Source organism: Otolemur garnettii, unplaced genomic scaffold (genome assembly GCF_000181295.1).
Source record: "Otolemur garnettii isolate 467f Iridium unplaced genomic scaffold, OtoGar3 scaffold00021, whole genome shotgun sequence".
Classification (NCBI taxonomy): domain Eukaryota; kingdom Metazoa; phylum Chordata; class Mammalia; order Primates; family Galagidae; genus Otolemur; species Otolemur garnettii.
The window spans coordinates 23,144,454-23,160,089 of NW_003852416.1; the positions used below are offsets into that span (position 1 = coordinate 23,144,454).

Here is a 15,636-nt window from a genome sequence, read left to right on the forward strand (position 1 = left end):
GGCACTCTACCCAGGGGGACAGCTTGAGGCTCTGTCTCAAAAAAAAAAAAAAAAAAAAGAAAGAAAGAAACATACCCATCAAAGAAAATACGGATGAACCCCTAAAATGGGTGTCATTGGCTTGGAGCCTGTGGCTCAAGTGGCTAAGGTGGCGGGTTCAAACCCAGCCTGGCTCGCCAAATAACGATGACAGCTGCAACCAAAAAAAAAAATAGCCGGGCGTTGTGACGGGCACCTATGGTCCCAGCTACTTGGGAGGCTGAGGCAGGAGACTCGCTTGAGCCCAGGAGTTGGAGGTTGCTGTGAGCTGTGATGCCATGACACTCTACCCAGGGGGATAGCTTGGGGCTCTGTCTCAAAATAAAATAAAATGAGGGTCATTAACCTTACCTGTAAACTCTAGCATGGTCCTCGTGATTACATTACATGCTCTCTTTTATCCTAGCAATACTACATGTAGATATCTGTCCTAAGGAAATAATTAGCCAAGTACATACCAATTTATGTTCCCAGCAAAGATGTACCCAACAAGGTAGTTTATACTAGCAAAATATCAGACACAACCTAAATGTCCCTCAGTAGGGTTCTGGTTAAATTAGTTATGATCAAGCCCCAGTCTGTGTATACATGAAGCCATGAAGTAGGGATGGGTGAGTTTAGCTGATGGTAAGTTTTAAGTCCCCCCTCACTTCAGAGCCACTCCAAAGTTTGGTGACTTGGAGCAAGTTTGTTTTGTTTCCCAGGATCTGCTTCTCATCTGTAGAATGGGCAGGCTGATCTCAATGTGGGAATTAAATGAAATAATCACATCAAGTATACATCAATGTGGGCTGCCACACAGTACTTTGCTTAGTAAATGTTACCAACTTTGTTCATTGTCAAGTATACAAGGCCTTAGAACAATATATGTATAATACAGTCCTGTTTATGTTTTTATTTCATTTTATTTTTTTGAGACAGAGTCCCACTATGTCGCCCTCAATAGAGTGCCGCTGTGGTGTCACAGCTCACAGCAACCTCAAACTCTTAGGCTTAAGCAATTCTCCTGCCTCAGCCTCCCAAGTAGCTGGGACCACCGGCACCTGCCACAATGCCCGGCGATTTTTTTGTTGTAGTTGTCATTGTTGTTTAGCAGGCCCGGGCTGGGTTTGAACCTGCCAGCTCTGGTGTATGTCACTAGCATACTAACCACTGAGCTATGGGTGCTGAGCCCTGTTTATGTTTTTAAAGGAGTATATGTGTTTATAGGAGTATAAGAGGGCAGGCGAGGTGGCTCACATCTGTAATCCTAGGACTGTAGGAGGCTGAGGTGGGTGGATTGCTCGAAAAAAACTAGCTGGGCTTGGTGGTGCACACCTGTAGTCCCAGCTATTAGGGACTCTGAGGCAAGAGGATTGCTTGAGCCCAGGAATTTGAGGTTGCTGTGATCTGTGACACCATGGCACTCTAGCCTGGGCAACAAGGTAAGACTTTGTCAAAAATAAATAAATGAAAAAGTATAAGAAACTGGGTGTGGTGTCATGTACCTTTAGTCCCAACTGCTCAGGGGCCAGGAGGATCACTGGAGCCCAGGAGTTTAAGGCTGCAGTGAACTGTGATGATACTACTACTCTCCAGCCTCAGCAGGAGACCCTCTCTGTTAAAAAAAAAATTATAATAAAAAACATAGAAGTATAAGAAACAGACGCTATCCTTGGGGGAGTAAGATCATGGACAGACATCTGCTTTGTGTTTTCTAAAGGTTTGTTTTGGGTTTTTAGAATGAACAAGTTATTATGATTTAATTTATGGGGAGGGGAAAATCACCCATATTCTCTGGCCCTTATCATTGGGCTCTTGGTTTGGCTTTGGTAAAGTGAGGCCTGTTGGGCAGGAGGGTGCCCAGGGTCATGCTGTATCCTTGTCTCATGCTCTAGCAATGGAACTGGCCCAGGCAGATAGAACAGTGGAGTCCAAGATCTATGACACGCTTCAGTGGCAGGTAAGGGTCAGCAGGGGGTGAGGGTGGGTAGGAGAGTGCAAAGGCACTGCTTGCTGGGTGTCACTCTGTTATCATTCCTGCCCTTCCCAGATCTGGACCCTCCTGCCTGGGTTCTGCACGAGGCCCACAGATGTGGCCACTTCCTTCAAAGGGTTGGCACGGACGCTGGGCATGGCCATCAGCGAGCGCCCAGACCTGAGGGTTACTGTATGCCAGGCCCTTCGTACCCTCATCACCAAGGGCTGTGAGGCAGGTATGTGTGTGATCTGGGCCCTGGGGTGGGGGCTGGGGAGAGGATGACCTAGGTTCCCCATTGCCACCCACTGCCTGCAGCGTTCCCTGCCAGGCAGAGCCACAGAAACTCTGTAGTACATCCTTTGCTGCTTCAGCTGGGAACTCAAGGAGTTATTAGAGACTGAAAAGTGCCCCCCCCCTTTAACTCCTTGTGTGCTGACAGCTACTTCTGATTGGTTCCGTCAGCATAGGAGGTTACATTGTGTGGCTGGCACTTTGCTGGCTCCCAGGGTAGAAGCCACAGAAGGAGCACAGACCACTGTGGCACCTCTTATCCCTGCCCTGGCCTCAGTCTCTCCTGTCATAGAGATGCCCCAAATCTGTGGGTTCCATATCCTACCACAGTGTCCCCTAAGAGAAGGCCTCTGAGCTACAGTGTCCCTGTGGCCACTGAAGTGGAGTCAACTCCTGTCCCTTTGTTGTCTGTTTTGCCATTGTTCTGCTCACCACTATACTAAGAAGGATCTTGTCCCTTTCATATTGACTTTGGGCTGGGTGCAGTAGCTCACACCTGTAATCCTAGCACTCTGGGAGGCTGAGGCCAGTGGATTGCTTTAGCTCCGGAGTTCAAGACCAGCCTGAGCAAGAGCTAGCCAGGGGTCCTCAAACTTTTTAAACAGGGGGCCAGTTCACTGTCCCTCAGACTGTTGGAGGGCTGGACTGCGGGCCCTGGGATGAGTTGGCTGCTAAGCAGAACAGGCAGTGGTGGCAAAAACACCCGGTGGGCAGGATAAATGTCTTAGGCAGGTTGCATATGGCCCGTGGGCTGTAGTTTGAGGACGCCTGAGCTAGACCCATCTGTATTAAAAATAGAAAAACTAGGGAAGGAAGGCCTCTCTATATACATGGAAAAGCCCACGTGTGGAGTTCCCCACCTTCCAACATTGCAACAACAAGACAACCACGACATGTGGGCGGAGTCAGGCAATACTGTGTGCAAAGTAAACTACCTCAAGGTTTGAAGTTAAAAAAAAGAGGGGGGGACAGTGCCTGTGGCTCAAGGAGTAGGGCGTTGGCCCCATATGCTGGAGGTAGTGGGTTCAAACCCAGCCCCAGCCAAAAACTGCAAAAAAAAAAAAAAAAGAAAAACTGAGCGTTGTGGCAGACACTTGTAGTCCCATCTACATGGGAGGCTGAGGCAAGAAGATTATTTGAGCCCAAGGGTTTGAGGTTGCTGTGAGCTATGATGATGCTACAGTATTCTACCCAGGGTGACTAAGTGAGACCCTCTCTCAAAAAATACCCAAAGGCCAGGCATGGTGGCACATGCGTATAATCTTAGTACTTTGGGAGGCCAAGGCAGGTGGATTGCCTGATCTCACAGGTTTGAGATCAACCTGAGCAAGGCATGCACGAGCACTAGTGAGGCCTTTGCCTGTCTCTAAAAATAGTAGGCATTGTGGTGGGCACCTATAGTCCCAGCTACTTGGGAGGCTGAGGCAAGAGAATCAAGAGCCCAGAAATCTGAGATTGCTATGAGCTCTCATGAGCACTTTACCAAGGGTGACAAAATGGGACTCTTGTCTCCAAAAAAAAAAAAAAAAAAATGAAACAGGCTGGGTGCCGTGGTGCGTGCCTGTAGTCCCAGCTACTCAGGAGGCTGAGACAGGATTGCTTGAGTCCAGGAGTTCTGGGCTGTAGTGCGCTATGTCAATCGGGTGTCTGCATTAAGTTTGGCATCAATATGGTGACCTCCTGGGAGCAGGGGACCACCAGGTTGCCTAAGGAGGGGTGTACCGGCCCAGGTCGGAAACAGAATGGGTCAAAGCTCCTGTGCTAATCAGTAGTGGGATGGCACCTGTGAATAGCCACTGAACTCCAGCCTGGACAAGATAGTGAGACCCTGTCTCTTAAAAAATAAAAAAATTAAAAAAAAAAAAAACAGGCTGGGTGCAATGGCTCATGCCTGTAATCCTGCCACTCTGGGAGGCCGAGATGGGTGGATTGCCTGAGCTCACAGGTTCAAGATGAGCCTGAGCAAAAGCAAGACCCTGTCTCTAAAAGAAAAAAAAAAATAGCTGTGTGTTATTGCAGGTGCCTGTAACCCCAGCTACTTTGGAGGCTGAGGCAAGAGAATCACTTGAACCCAGGAGTTTGAGATTGCTGTGAACTATGACAACATGGCACTGATACCAAGAGAGACCAAGTGAGATCTATTTAAAAAAAAAAAAACAAACTCTTTGATCTTCTTGCCAGACACTGACCGTGCTGAGGTGAGCCGCTTTGCCAAGAATTTTCTGCCAATCCTCTTCAACCTATATGGCCAACCTAGTGCAGCTGGGGACATTCCAGCTCCTCGCCGGGCTGTGCTGGAAACCGTCAAAACTTACCTCACCATAACCGAGTGTCAGGTGAGCTACTGGAGGGAGGGAGGAGAGGATTGCTTTTGAGTGGACTATGTGTCAGGGTGGGTGTGTTGGACAGGCTAAGAGGACGGGACCGCCACATATCAGTAGTCATGGCTAGAACTGACCTGGAGGCTTCTAAATGGTGGGGAGGCTATTCTGGGAATGCTGCTCTGTATCTCTCACCTCTAAAACTCTCTTCTTCTCACCCCCTTGGGGCTGCCAGTTGGTGAATGGTTTCTTGGAGAAAGCTAGTGAGAAGGTGCTTGACCCTGCCAGCTCCGACTTCACCAGGTAATGTTCCCAGGGCTCCCCCGCAGGGGTTGGAGGGTACATCACCAGAAGACTGGTGGATTCACTCTGGAATAATTCAGGGGGGAGTATTGAGATAGTGAATGTCTCAGCTCTACCAGAGGGACTTTTTTTTTTGAGAGTAGAAAGAGGGGAAATTCCTCGTTTATTTTCTAAAGCTGTCTCCCAGAGCCCATAAAAGGACTACTGCAGGGATGGAAGAGACCCCAATCCCTCCAGCCAAAAACCTTTTAACACTTGACTCCAAAAACTAAGGCTGGAGCTGTGGGACTACAGAGGGGCATTAGGCACAGATATAAGGGGCACACATCTACAGAGGGGACACCCCAGCCCTCCAGATCTTCCTCCAGCCCCTTTTCTTTTGCAGCCATACTCCTAGGCCTCCAGAGACAGCCACAAAAAAATGGCTCTCAGGAGGGCTTTGGTTTCCCAGATCCCTATAGATCTTAGTGCATAAGATTCCAAAAAGTGAGCCATCCAGGCTCTTCTGCCTGCCCACCTCAATTCTTTTTCTGCCCTTAGGAACCATCATGTATCAGAGGGACCTTTTAGCCTGCTAGAGAGAAATAAGGACCCTGGTTCAAACCCAGCACCAGGCTGGGCGTGGTGACTCACACCTGTACTCCTAGCACTCTGGGAGGCCAAGGCAGGTAGATTGCTTGAGCTCATGAGTTCAAGTCCAGCCTGAGAAAAGCAAGACCCATCTCTACTAAAAATAGAAAAACTGAGGCGAGAGGATTGCTTGAGTCCAAGAGTTGGAGGTTGCTGTGAGTTATGATGCCATGGCACTCTATCCAGAGTGACAGCTTGAGACTCTGACTAAAAAGGAAAGAAAAAGAAAAAACAAATCCCAGCATTATCACTTATAGGCTGTGTGACCTTGTATAAGTTACCTACTCTGCCTCTGAGTCCTCATCTGCAAAATGGGCATGATAATAGTACCTACACCAGATTGCTGTGTGAGGATTAAAGGAGCTGACATGTGTAAATACCTGGAACAGTGCCGGCCACGACACGGGTGCTTGATTAGGTGCTAGCGGTGATTACTGTCACACACTCCTTCAAGACTCCTTGTCCTCACTCCGACTTCTCCCACTTCCTCGTATTCAGTAGACAGAAATAAGAATACAGATTGTCTGGGTTCTTCTGCTGGGTTCTGGGTTCCCCTCGAGCCCATTTGGTGTCCTGCCCCTGAGCAGATTATCTGTCCTGGACCTGGTTGTGGCCTTAGCTCCTCATGCTGACGAAGCCGCCATCAGCAAGCTCTATTCTACCATGCGGCCCTACCTAGAGGTGAGCCATGCTTGAGGAGATGGATCCTGGGCAGGTGGGGCCTGTCTTGTCTTCATCTTTTGCTGCTGCCACAGTGAGGCCCCTGACTGCTTTCTCCTATAGTGGGGTCCCTCTGGTACACAGTCTAGCCTGTCTGACTGGCACATGGGTGCCAAAGTGGCTGAAATGCACAGCTGTGCTCTCAGGGAGTTGTTAGCAGCTACCTAACAGTGAGAGGTGTTCTGGGTGGAGCATGCAGGTAGATACAGAAGTCCAGGACGGGGCCACTTCACCTCAGGAAAGGTGACAGAACAAGGCATAGGAAAGAGAAGTGCTCCACAGGCAGAGCAGCAGGTGCACAGGCTGCTGGAGCATGTGGTGCTTAATGAGTTGGGGTGGGGTTCATACCCACCCTCCACCCCCTGGACAGGAGTTAGCAGCTTGCTGTTCAGATTGCACAGGCCCTATTAGGTCTCCTGAGCCCCAAATGAGCAGGGCCAGCTTCTACCCTGAAGCCCTCCAGTGCTAGCAGTTCATGATGGGTGCTCTGATGCTCTGAATGGCATTGGATGGGATGAAGCCCCAGTAGACCCCTGTCTACTACGCACCCTCCTAGAGTAAGGCCCACGGGGTACAGAAGAAGGCCTACCGAGTGCTGGAGGAGGTGTGTGCCAGCCCCCAGGGCCCTGCGGCCAGCTTCGTGCAGAGCCACCTGGAGGACCTGAAGAAGACCCTGTTGGACTCCCTGCGGAGCACGTCTTCGCCCGCCAAGAGGGTGAGGGCCCCGGGGCACCTGCTGTGCTGAGGGAGGCTGGGCAGCTCCAGGAGAGAGGCTGCTATGGAGGCTAAGGGGCGTGGGGTAACACTGAGGGGGCCTGACTGTTAGCCCCCGCCCGCAGCCCCGTCTGAAGTGCCTCATACATATTGTGAAGAAGCTCTCAGCTGAGCACGAGGAGTTCATTGCTGCCCTAGTCCCAGAGGTGAGGAGATGTGTGTTGTGGGGGTCCCTAGAGTGTGGCTTCCAAGGGCCTGTCAGGATCCAGGGAGGGTGGTTATGGAAGTAGGGGTGGGCACGTGGGGTGCCCTCTTTCCTTCTCTCAGCCTCAAGCAGCCAACCCCAGGTGGGTGGCTCTCGGAGCAAGTGCTAACAGGGCTGTCTTGCTCAGGTGATCCTGTGCACCAAGGAGGTGTCAGTGGGTGCACGCAGTAACGCTTTTACCCTGCTTGTGGAGATGGGCCATGCTTTCCTGCGCTTTGGCCCAAACCAGGAAGGTGAGGCCCAGGTGATATAGGCTGGGGGTGGATGGTATGCTCAGGATTGGGAGAGTCCCCCCACAAAACAAAAAGGGAGAGCTCCCTGCCCTAGCCCTGGTTCCCCTCCCTATCCTGGGTTGACTTGCCCTGGTCTCTCTCCCAGAGGCCTTGCAGCGCTACCTCATTCTGATCTACCCTGGCCTCGTGGGCCCCGTGACCATGGTCAGCTGCAGCATCCTGGCCCTCACCCACCTCCTCTTCGAGTTTAAAGGTAAATGCCTTGACAGCCTGGGAAGCCCTCAGGGTTGGAAAATGCCCAAAAGGACAGGGTAGCCGCAGGAAGTGAAGGAAGATGCCAGGAGGGAGGAAGAAAAGATGGCATCCTGCCCCACCTGCCTCCCTGTCCCCTTCCTACAAGGCTGTGGCTTCCTCCCCTGCAGCTGTGCGAGGTGCCCTCCTCACATCTGCCCCTCAATGTAGCTGTGTAGTCTAGTTGCCCCATGTCCTGCAGTAGAGTAGTTGAGAGGAGGTCTGGGCTGCTGCCTAGATTTTATTCCTGGTCCTGCCTCTTGGCAACCTCATAATACCTTGAGCAATTTTATTGACCTCTTGGAACCTCAGTATTTTTTGTTTTTTGTTTTTTGAGACAGAGTCTCACTGTCACCCTGGTTAGAATGCTGTGCTGTCATCATAGCTCACAGCAACCTCAGACTCTGAGCTTGAGCAGTCTTCTTGCCTCAGCCTCCCAAGTAGCTGGTCCTACAGGTACCTGCCACAACACCCGGCTAGTTTTTCTATTTTTATTTATTCATTTATTTTATTTTATTGTTTCACTTTGTCACCCTTGGTAGAATGCCATGGTGTCATAGCTCACAGCAACCTCAAATTCTTGGGCTTTAAAGATTCTCTTGCCTCAGCTTCCTGAGTAGCTGGAACTATAGGCACCCACAATAACACTCCCCTAGTTTTTCTATTTTTAGTAGAGATGGGATCTCAACTCTCACTGTGGCTGGTCTCTAACTCCTGAGCTCAAGGGATCCTCCTGCCTCAGCCTCCCAGAGTGCTAGGATTACAGGTGTGAGCCACCGAACCTGGCTGAGCACCTCAGTTTCCTACCTAAAATGGAGGAGAGAAATAACATTTACCTCAGGGTAGCTAAGGGACTGGAGGCTACTCTGTGGAGAGAGATGGCATGCAGAAATGCTCCCAGTGGCTGCTTCTACTGACATTTAGCCTGAAAGGGGCAACTGGCAGCTGTTTTTCCCCATGGAGGGGTCTTGGGTCTGGGTGGGGTTCTGGGTGTCGGGAACAGCAGTCCCCCCTGCTGCCACAGGTCTGATGGGGACCAGTACGGTGGAGCAGCTGCTGGAGAATGTGTGCCTGCTCTTGGCCTCCCGCACCCGAGACGTGGTCAAGTCTGCCCTGGGCTTCATCAAGGTGGCAGTGGTTGTCATGAATGTGGCACATCTGGCCAAGCACGTGCAGCTGGTGGTGAGTGCCTCCCTTTTGCTGCAGTGGGTCGCAGGATGACTCTGAGCTGCCATCAAGGGCCTAGTGGGCCTCAAGGCCAGCATGTTTCACTTTTTTTTTTAGCCAAAGGGTAATTAAGGAGCCCTGGAAGAGACCCATAGGGGAAAGCCAATCCAATGGGGGCCAGGAGCGGGCATGGTACCCATGCTGCCTCTGATCACCCCCAGAACCCTGCATGGAAGCAAGGGCTCTGCAGGACAAAGACCAATGGGCAGGGCCACCCTTCATCTTACAGACCAAGAACTGACGCCAGAGATTTCCAAGGTCATGGTGCTAGTCAGCAGCAGCCTTGAGACCAGAACCCAAGGGTTGGGACTTGGGCTCTGGGCTTTTCCTCTAGGGCCTCTCAACTTGCTCTCCTTGCCGCTATCTTGCATTCTGATCTTCCTGGCTTGAGGAAGTTCCTCTGGATGCCCCAGCTGGGCTGCAGAAGGATCTAAAGAGCCCTTTGGCACTGGGTCCCTGGCCACCTCCCCTCCAAGAGGAACCTAATTCAGGCTTGCTATAGGCTAGGATGGCCCTCCAAGCCCTCTGCACCGCTGGGTCGAGTTACATCAGGATTCCAAGTCCCTCTTGCATGTATCTCTTCAGGTCTGACCTTGGGTTCAAGACAGGAGGGAGTTGATGAGAATCAGCAGGTCCTGCCCCTGCCTGCCAAAGCCTGTAGCCTACCTGGGAACTGGATATGGGGAGAATAGCAAGGCAATGACCTTTGTGGGGTTATAAGAATGTATAGAAGCTCTTCAAAGGACAGATGGGCCCCTCTTCCCCCTTGGGAGTCACAACAGATAATAAGATCTGCCACGCACACACATATCCCAGTCAGGCTGGAGAAGAGTTGAGCCGGAATGATACAGTGTGACAAAAGGGACATATGGGACCAAGAGGAGCTAGTGGTGCTGGTGGCAAAGTAGAAGCCATGGCATTAGGTATACCTGGCCTGAGCTCCTGCCTCTGGGGCTACTGTATAACCCACTCAATCCCCTGCCTCTGTCTCCTCATCTCTAAATTGGGGATGTTAGTGTGTGTCTCATTGGGTGGTTCTGAGGATCCAATGACAGTGTGTACGTAAAGTGCCAAGCACTGTTTAGAAGACCAAAGCTGTCATCTTGGTGGGATGCTCAGGTGTTGTGTCTTAAAGTAGGGTTTAGGGGAAAGATTGGGTCTACCAAAGTTATGGAAGCATGATCAGACCAAGGGCCAGCCAAGGGCTCCTCTAACCCTCCCTATTAGCTGGGCCTGGTGGTCCTGCATCTCTGGTGTGGACAGCAGTGAGAGGAGCGGAGTGGGAGGCTCGCACTCCCTGCTGAAACCCTGGTACTCTGCCGGCAGATGGAAGCCATAGGGAAGCTTTCAGATGACATGCGGCGCCACTTTCGCATGAAGCTCCGGAACCTCTTCACCAAGTTCATCCGCAAGTTTGGGTCTGTGTGCTGAACTGGGGGTGAGAGGTGTGGGTGAGGAGCTGAGCATTTCCACCCACTCTTCTTACCACTTCTCAGAGGTAAGAAGAGGTGGGGACATACCTTTAGCACCTTTTTCCTCCATCCTTAGATTTGACCTGGTAAAGGGGCTGCTGCCCCAGGAGTACCATAAAGTCCTGGTAAACATCCGGAAAGCCGAGTCCCGGGCCAAGAGACAACGTGCCTTGAGCCAGGCTGCTGTGGAGGAGGAAGAAGAGGAAGAAGAGCCTGCCCAGGGCAAAGGTGACAGGTAAGACCTTGGGAGGGTCCTGGGCTCCTGGTCTCCCCAACCCCAAACCTGCCCAGGCAGTGCCCCTTCGGCCCTTACCTCTCCAGGAGTGCTCTGATGTGGGGCTTCTCTGTCCTTAGCATTGAAGAGATCTTGGCTGACTCGGAGGAGGAGGAGGAGGGCAGTGAGAAGGAGGAAAGAAGCCGGGGCAGGGAGCAGCGGAAGCTGGCTCGACAGAGGAGCCGCGCATGGCTGAAGGAGGGTGGTGAGGATGAGCCCCTCAATTTCCTGGATCCGAAGGTGGCCCAGCGAGTCCTAGGTAAGGATGAAGCTAGTTTTGGTGCCAGGTTCTTAGGTGATGGGTAGGGAATGGCTTTTGTGGCAGGTCTGTGAGCAGAAGCTTAAGAGCACCCATTTGGGGACCCAGAGCCAAGCTTGTTGATCATGGTGAGGGTTGGGTTGGAACTGGCCTTCCCCCTCCTCATGCCAAACTCTGCCATACCAGCCACACAGCCCGGGCCAGTCCAGGGCAAAAAGAAGGACCATGGCTTCAAGGTGAGCGCCGATGGCCGGCTGATCATAAAGGAGGAGGAAGATGATGACAAGATGGAAGAAGAAGGTGCTAAAGGTATATCCCCACCTGTCCTGGGAACGCAGCTCTCCTGGCTGGGCCACCTGCACTTTCTTTCATGTATTCAGTTCTGTGTTCGCTTATTCATTTCCTGACCATTGTTGAGGAAGCATAGGGAAAAACAGACATGAGAAGTTTATATTTAAGGCAACTTTCTCAAACTTGTTGAGTTTCTCAAACTTCTTTGACTGTATTAAGAAATCCTTTTATGTTGCAATCAAGCCATGTATACAATACATACATAAATTGAAGCTTTCAGAAACAGTGCTTCCTTCTCACCACATGTGGTGCATGTTGTTAGTTCCTCTTTTTACCTCTTATTTCTTCTCCTTCCTCTCTTTTCCCTTCTTCCTCTTTTATTTATTTATTTATTTATTTTTTGAGACAAAGTCTCACTGTGTCACCCTCAGCAAAGTGCCGTGGCATCAGAGGTCACAGCAACCTCCAACTCTTGGGCGTAAGTGATTCTCTTGCCTCAGCCTCCTGAGTAGCTGGGATTACAGGCACTGGCCACACCGCCTGGCTATTTTTTTTTTTTTTTGGATTGTAGTTGTCATTGTTTGGTAGGCCTGGGCTGGGTTCAAACCCACCAGCTTCAGTGTATGTGGCTGGCGCCCTAGCCACTGACCTACAGACACCGAGCCTTTTTTTTTTTTTAATGCAAAATTGGCTGAAGCCTAAAGCTCCTTTAAAAGCAGAAGGAGCCAGAATGAAACCTTCCCAACTTCCAATTCCAGCATCTCTTTTCTAGAGTCCCATTTAGTCTTTCCTGGTCCCTCTCCTCATACCCATCCATTAGGTGAGAAACACCTTGGTCTTCTAGAAAATATCTATGTCCCCTTGTTCTGGTTTCCACTGCAAGGAGCTATGGGGCCTGGGTTCCTCCTCACCAGGCTCACTGCTCCCGCTGCACTAACCCACCAGCATGTGCCTGTGGACGCTTACTCATCCTCTGTGCCTCCTCGCACTTGCTCAAAATGGTGGTGATACCAACAGCTACTTCACAATGTTGTTGTGAGGCTGAGATGGCATAACACGCATATAGCATGTATACATGCTTGGTGTGAAGGTGGCGGCCATTGTTTCCTTATCTGGTCTCCTGTCTGATTCTCTCACCCCTTGTGCTTTCCTGTCTCCCTTGGTGTCCTGGTGTTTCACAGGGCTGAGAATGCCCCTCCCCTCTCCTCCTGCCTTTCTCAGATCCCCACTCTTTGGAATCCAGTCCCAGTCCTTCGTAGCCTTTCCTTAGCACCTCGGCCTCTAGGTCTCCTTCCTCCAGAACTGCTGTCAAGTAGGGCTTGCCCAGACCCCAGCACTTGGCCATGTATTGTCTTGATTCTCTTTGGTTTGTTGATTGACTTTGTTTGAGTTTCTCTTCCCTTCAGCTGGTCTGTTTCATACTACTTTATCTCCATACACAGTGCCCAGCAGATGCTGGGGAAAGTTTTCAAGCAGGAGAATGGCAGTGGTCCTGGCACAGTGGGGATATGAGTGGGGCTGGAGGAATGCCTGGAACTTAGAAAAAGCCATATTCACATCACAAGTGGTTCACCACTTCCTTGTGGGGCCATCGTGCCTAGGGCCTAGGATAAAATGGGTAAAGGAACATTGCCTCTTACAGAAAGAGCACAAGGGTCTGGGGAAGGCAGTTTTCTAAGGATGGAGTTGGTGTCCCCTCAGTCTGGTGAGCCAGGAGGAGGCAAAAGGATGGGTGAGTTTTTGAGGGGCTTCCATGGTGCTCATAGGCCTCTCTTTTGGCTCCAGGTGAGGATGAAGATATGGCTGACATCATGGAAGATGTGGGCGTCAGGAGTGTGAGTAGTTTCTACAGATGGAGGACTGGGGCCTCAGACCTAATCCTGGGTCCCCAAACTTCTTATCCCCCACACAACACACAGACATTGCTCCTGCCCTGCTTCCTTGATGCTCGTGGTTCATTGGAGGCACATGGCAGGCAGCCCAGAGTACTGTGGGTGTGTGTGAGGAGCAGGTAAGATGGCTGTCTGCTCTGAGGCTAGGGTAAGGGACTTAGGTGCCTCTGAAGTACCTGCTGGCTTTCAGTTTAGCTTGGTTGTCCAGTTGAAGTAAAAGGGGGCAAACCCCCTTGTGTCTCCACCCTAGACATATGCTGTTAAGGCTAAAAGAGCAGCTGCTAGCCTGTGTGCTCCTGTACAGTGGTGCATCACACACTGCATGCCAGACAGTATACTGAGGGCCCATGTCACCTCCTAATCCTCACAGGAGATAGGGACTCCATCATCCGTATATCAGAGGGGGGTGCAGAAGGTAGCAGCCAGCCCGAAGGCATAGGGTACATTGGATGCAAAGCAGAGATTTGAATACTGGTTAGTCTCCTGAGCCTAAAGACTTAACCCCTTTGCCACAATTAACTCCTGACAACCTGGTGGTGCTGCCAGGATGGAATGCAGACTGTACTGCCCCTGCCTGAACCAGCAAGGGTGGGGTGGCCCAGCCCATCAGCTGAGACCTGTCGCTCACATGGCCAGTGAGCAACACTTCTGGAGGCATCCTGCAGCAGTTTCTTCCCTCCCCTTCCTTCTAGACTGGGCCCAGCCCATCCAGCCTTCCTGGACATCACCCACAGGCATTGAGTGGCTAGGTTAGGGTACAGTAGAATTAGTGGAGAAGAGGCTCTGAAGTTCCATCTTGGCTTCAGACTAATCTTTCCAGGCCTGAGTTTCTGGTCTGTAGAATGGGGCTCTACAGAGACCATCTTGTAGAGTTACTGGGACAGTTTATGATACTGGGCATGTAGAGTATGTTAGCACAGAGTCTGATACGTGATTTACTCCCCTGAATTCTTGTTTTCATTAGTGTATTTGTGAAGTCTGCCGTGTCCTTGCCAGGTGCCTATCTGCCCACCATGGCCCAAGGAGCTACTTTGTCATGAGGGCATTTTGACATTGCCAAATACCATTGAGAGAACTGGGTAAAAACCAGACATAAAAAAGAGAAGCCCAGGTCAGAGGGTGCCTGAGGCTGTCAGACCCCCCTTCCCCCCAATAAATCCCCCTTGGGGGTGCCCTTAAGGAGTAACATTGGCTCTGCTTGAGAGCCCTGGTGGCCCTCCTCTCCTGCATGTCTGTTCCAGTGTAAGATAGCGCCACCTACTGATCCCCTTTTCTCCTTGGTCAGAAATCTGCCCCTCCATGAGGCCATGGGCCAGCTCCCTTTCCAGGTGACAGGAGTAGACTGCAGAAATGTGTGTCTCCAGAAGCAGACCGCCTGGGTTTGAATCCTAGTGTATATGTAAATACTTGGCACTTAGTGATGCCAAGTTGGTCATGGCTGTTCTTTGTGATTATTCACTTTCCCTAGAAATCTTTTTCCAGTCAGAGCCTCGCTGGTTCTTTCTACATACCCACTTGTGGTTCTGTAATCCCTGGCAGCCTATTCTTGTTCTTGTCCAGGGAAAACTGACCAGGACTGTCTTAAGTATGGCCCACTCCAGAGCAGAGTAGAGCTGGGCTGGCTCCCTGTGGCTCACTCCCCAGGATAGCCACACTCTTACTGATATCCTAGAGGCTTTTTTGCCCAGCAGTTACTAAGTCCTACTTCTCTGCCACAGTTGTAGGAACATAAAATGATGGGGAGCAAGCAGCAGCTTCCATTGAAGGCCACTGGGCTGGGCTGGCCTTGGCCAGGCACTCACTATACCAAGAACAAGTTCAGCCATCGTCCTCTCCAGTGCAGCCAGCATCACACTTTGTCCCTGTTTCTGTTTGTCCATAAGGAGCCCACTCTGCTAGGCTTCAGCCAGTGGAACTGGACACCCCCCCCCGTTTCCCAGATACACCCTGTGTATACTCTAGCTTGTTCCCTCTGCCCAGGCTGATCCTTTTTCCTGGTGTCCCCTCCCCTGGTTGGCCCCCCAGTCTGCAGTTTCTTTTTTTTTTTTGAGACAGAGCCTCAAGCTATCCCCCTGGGTAGAGTGCCATGGCATCACAGCTCACAGCAACCTCCCAACTCCTGGGCTCAAGTGAGTCTCCTGCCTCAGCCTCCCAAGTAGCTGGGACTACAGGTGTCCACCACAACGCCTGGCCATTTTTTTGGTTGCAGCCATCGTTGTTTGGTGGGCCCGGGCTGGGAATTCGAACCCACCACCTTAGGTGTATGTGGCTGGCGCCTTAGCCACTTGAGCCACAGGCGCTGAGCCCAGTCTGCAGTTTCAAGCAGCTTCCAGGGCCCTGGGGCATAAACCGCAGTGTGGGGTCATGTCTTTTTGCTCCTCCTTCCTGCTCCTCGTGCCTCCGCCTGGCCTGATTGTCCCTTGCCAGGCTGAAATGCCCTGATGAGCTGAGGCT

The 15,636-nt window shown here is 51.3% G+C and overlaps 1 protein-coding gene across 1 annotated transcript in view; it reads left to right on the forward strand.

The window, feature by feature from the left end:
• RRP12 (ribosomal RNA processing 12 homolog) overlaps nt 1-15,636 on the forward strand; it is a 43,173-nt gene that overhangs the window by 22,440 nt on the left and 5,097 nt on the right. Inside the window, exons 16-30 of the mRNA XM_003787298.3 lie at nt 1,917-1,981; nt 2,072-2,234; nt 4,472-4,626; nt 4,847-4,914; nt 6,132-6,225; nt 6,821-6,979; nt 7,104-7,184; nt 7,371-7,476; nt 7,622-7,729; nt 8,792-8,949; nt 10,321-10,412; nt 10,543-10,701; nt 10,821-10,999; nt 11,186-11,308; nt 13,076-13,125. Of these exons, the coding sequence (XP_003787346.1) occupies nt 1,917-1,981; nt 2,072-2,234; nt 4,472-4,626; nt 4,847-4,914; nt 6,132-6,225; nt 6,821-6,979; nt 7,104-7,184; nt 7,371-7,476; nt 7,622-7,729; nt 8,792-8,949; nt 10,321-10,412; nt 10,543-10,701; nt 10,821-10,999; nt 11,186-11,308; nt 13,076-13,125 (1,760 nt within the window). The remainder of the gene's footprint in view (nt 1-1,916; nt 1,982-2,071; nt 2,235-4,471; nt 4,627-4,846; nt 4,915-6,131; nt 6,226-6,820; nt 6,980-7,103; nt 7,185-7,370; nt 7,477-7,621; nt 7,730-8,791; nt 8,950-10,320; nt 10,413-10,542; nt 10,702-10,820; nt 11,000-11,185; nt 11,309-13,075; nt 13,126-15,636) is intronic.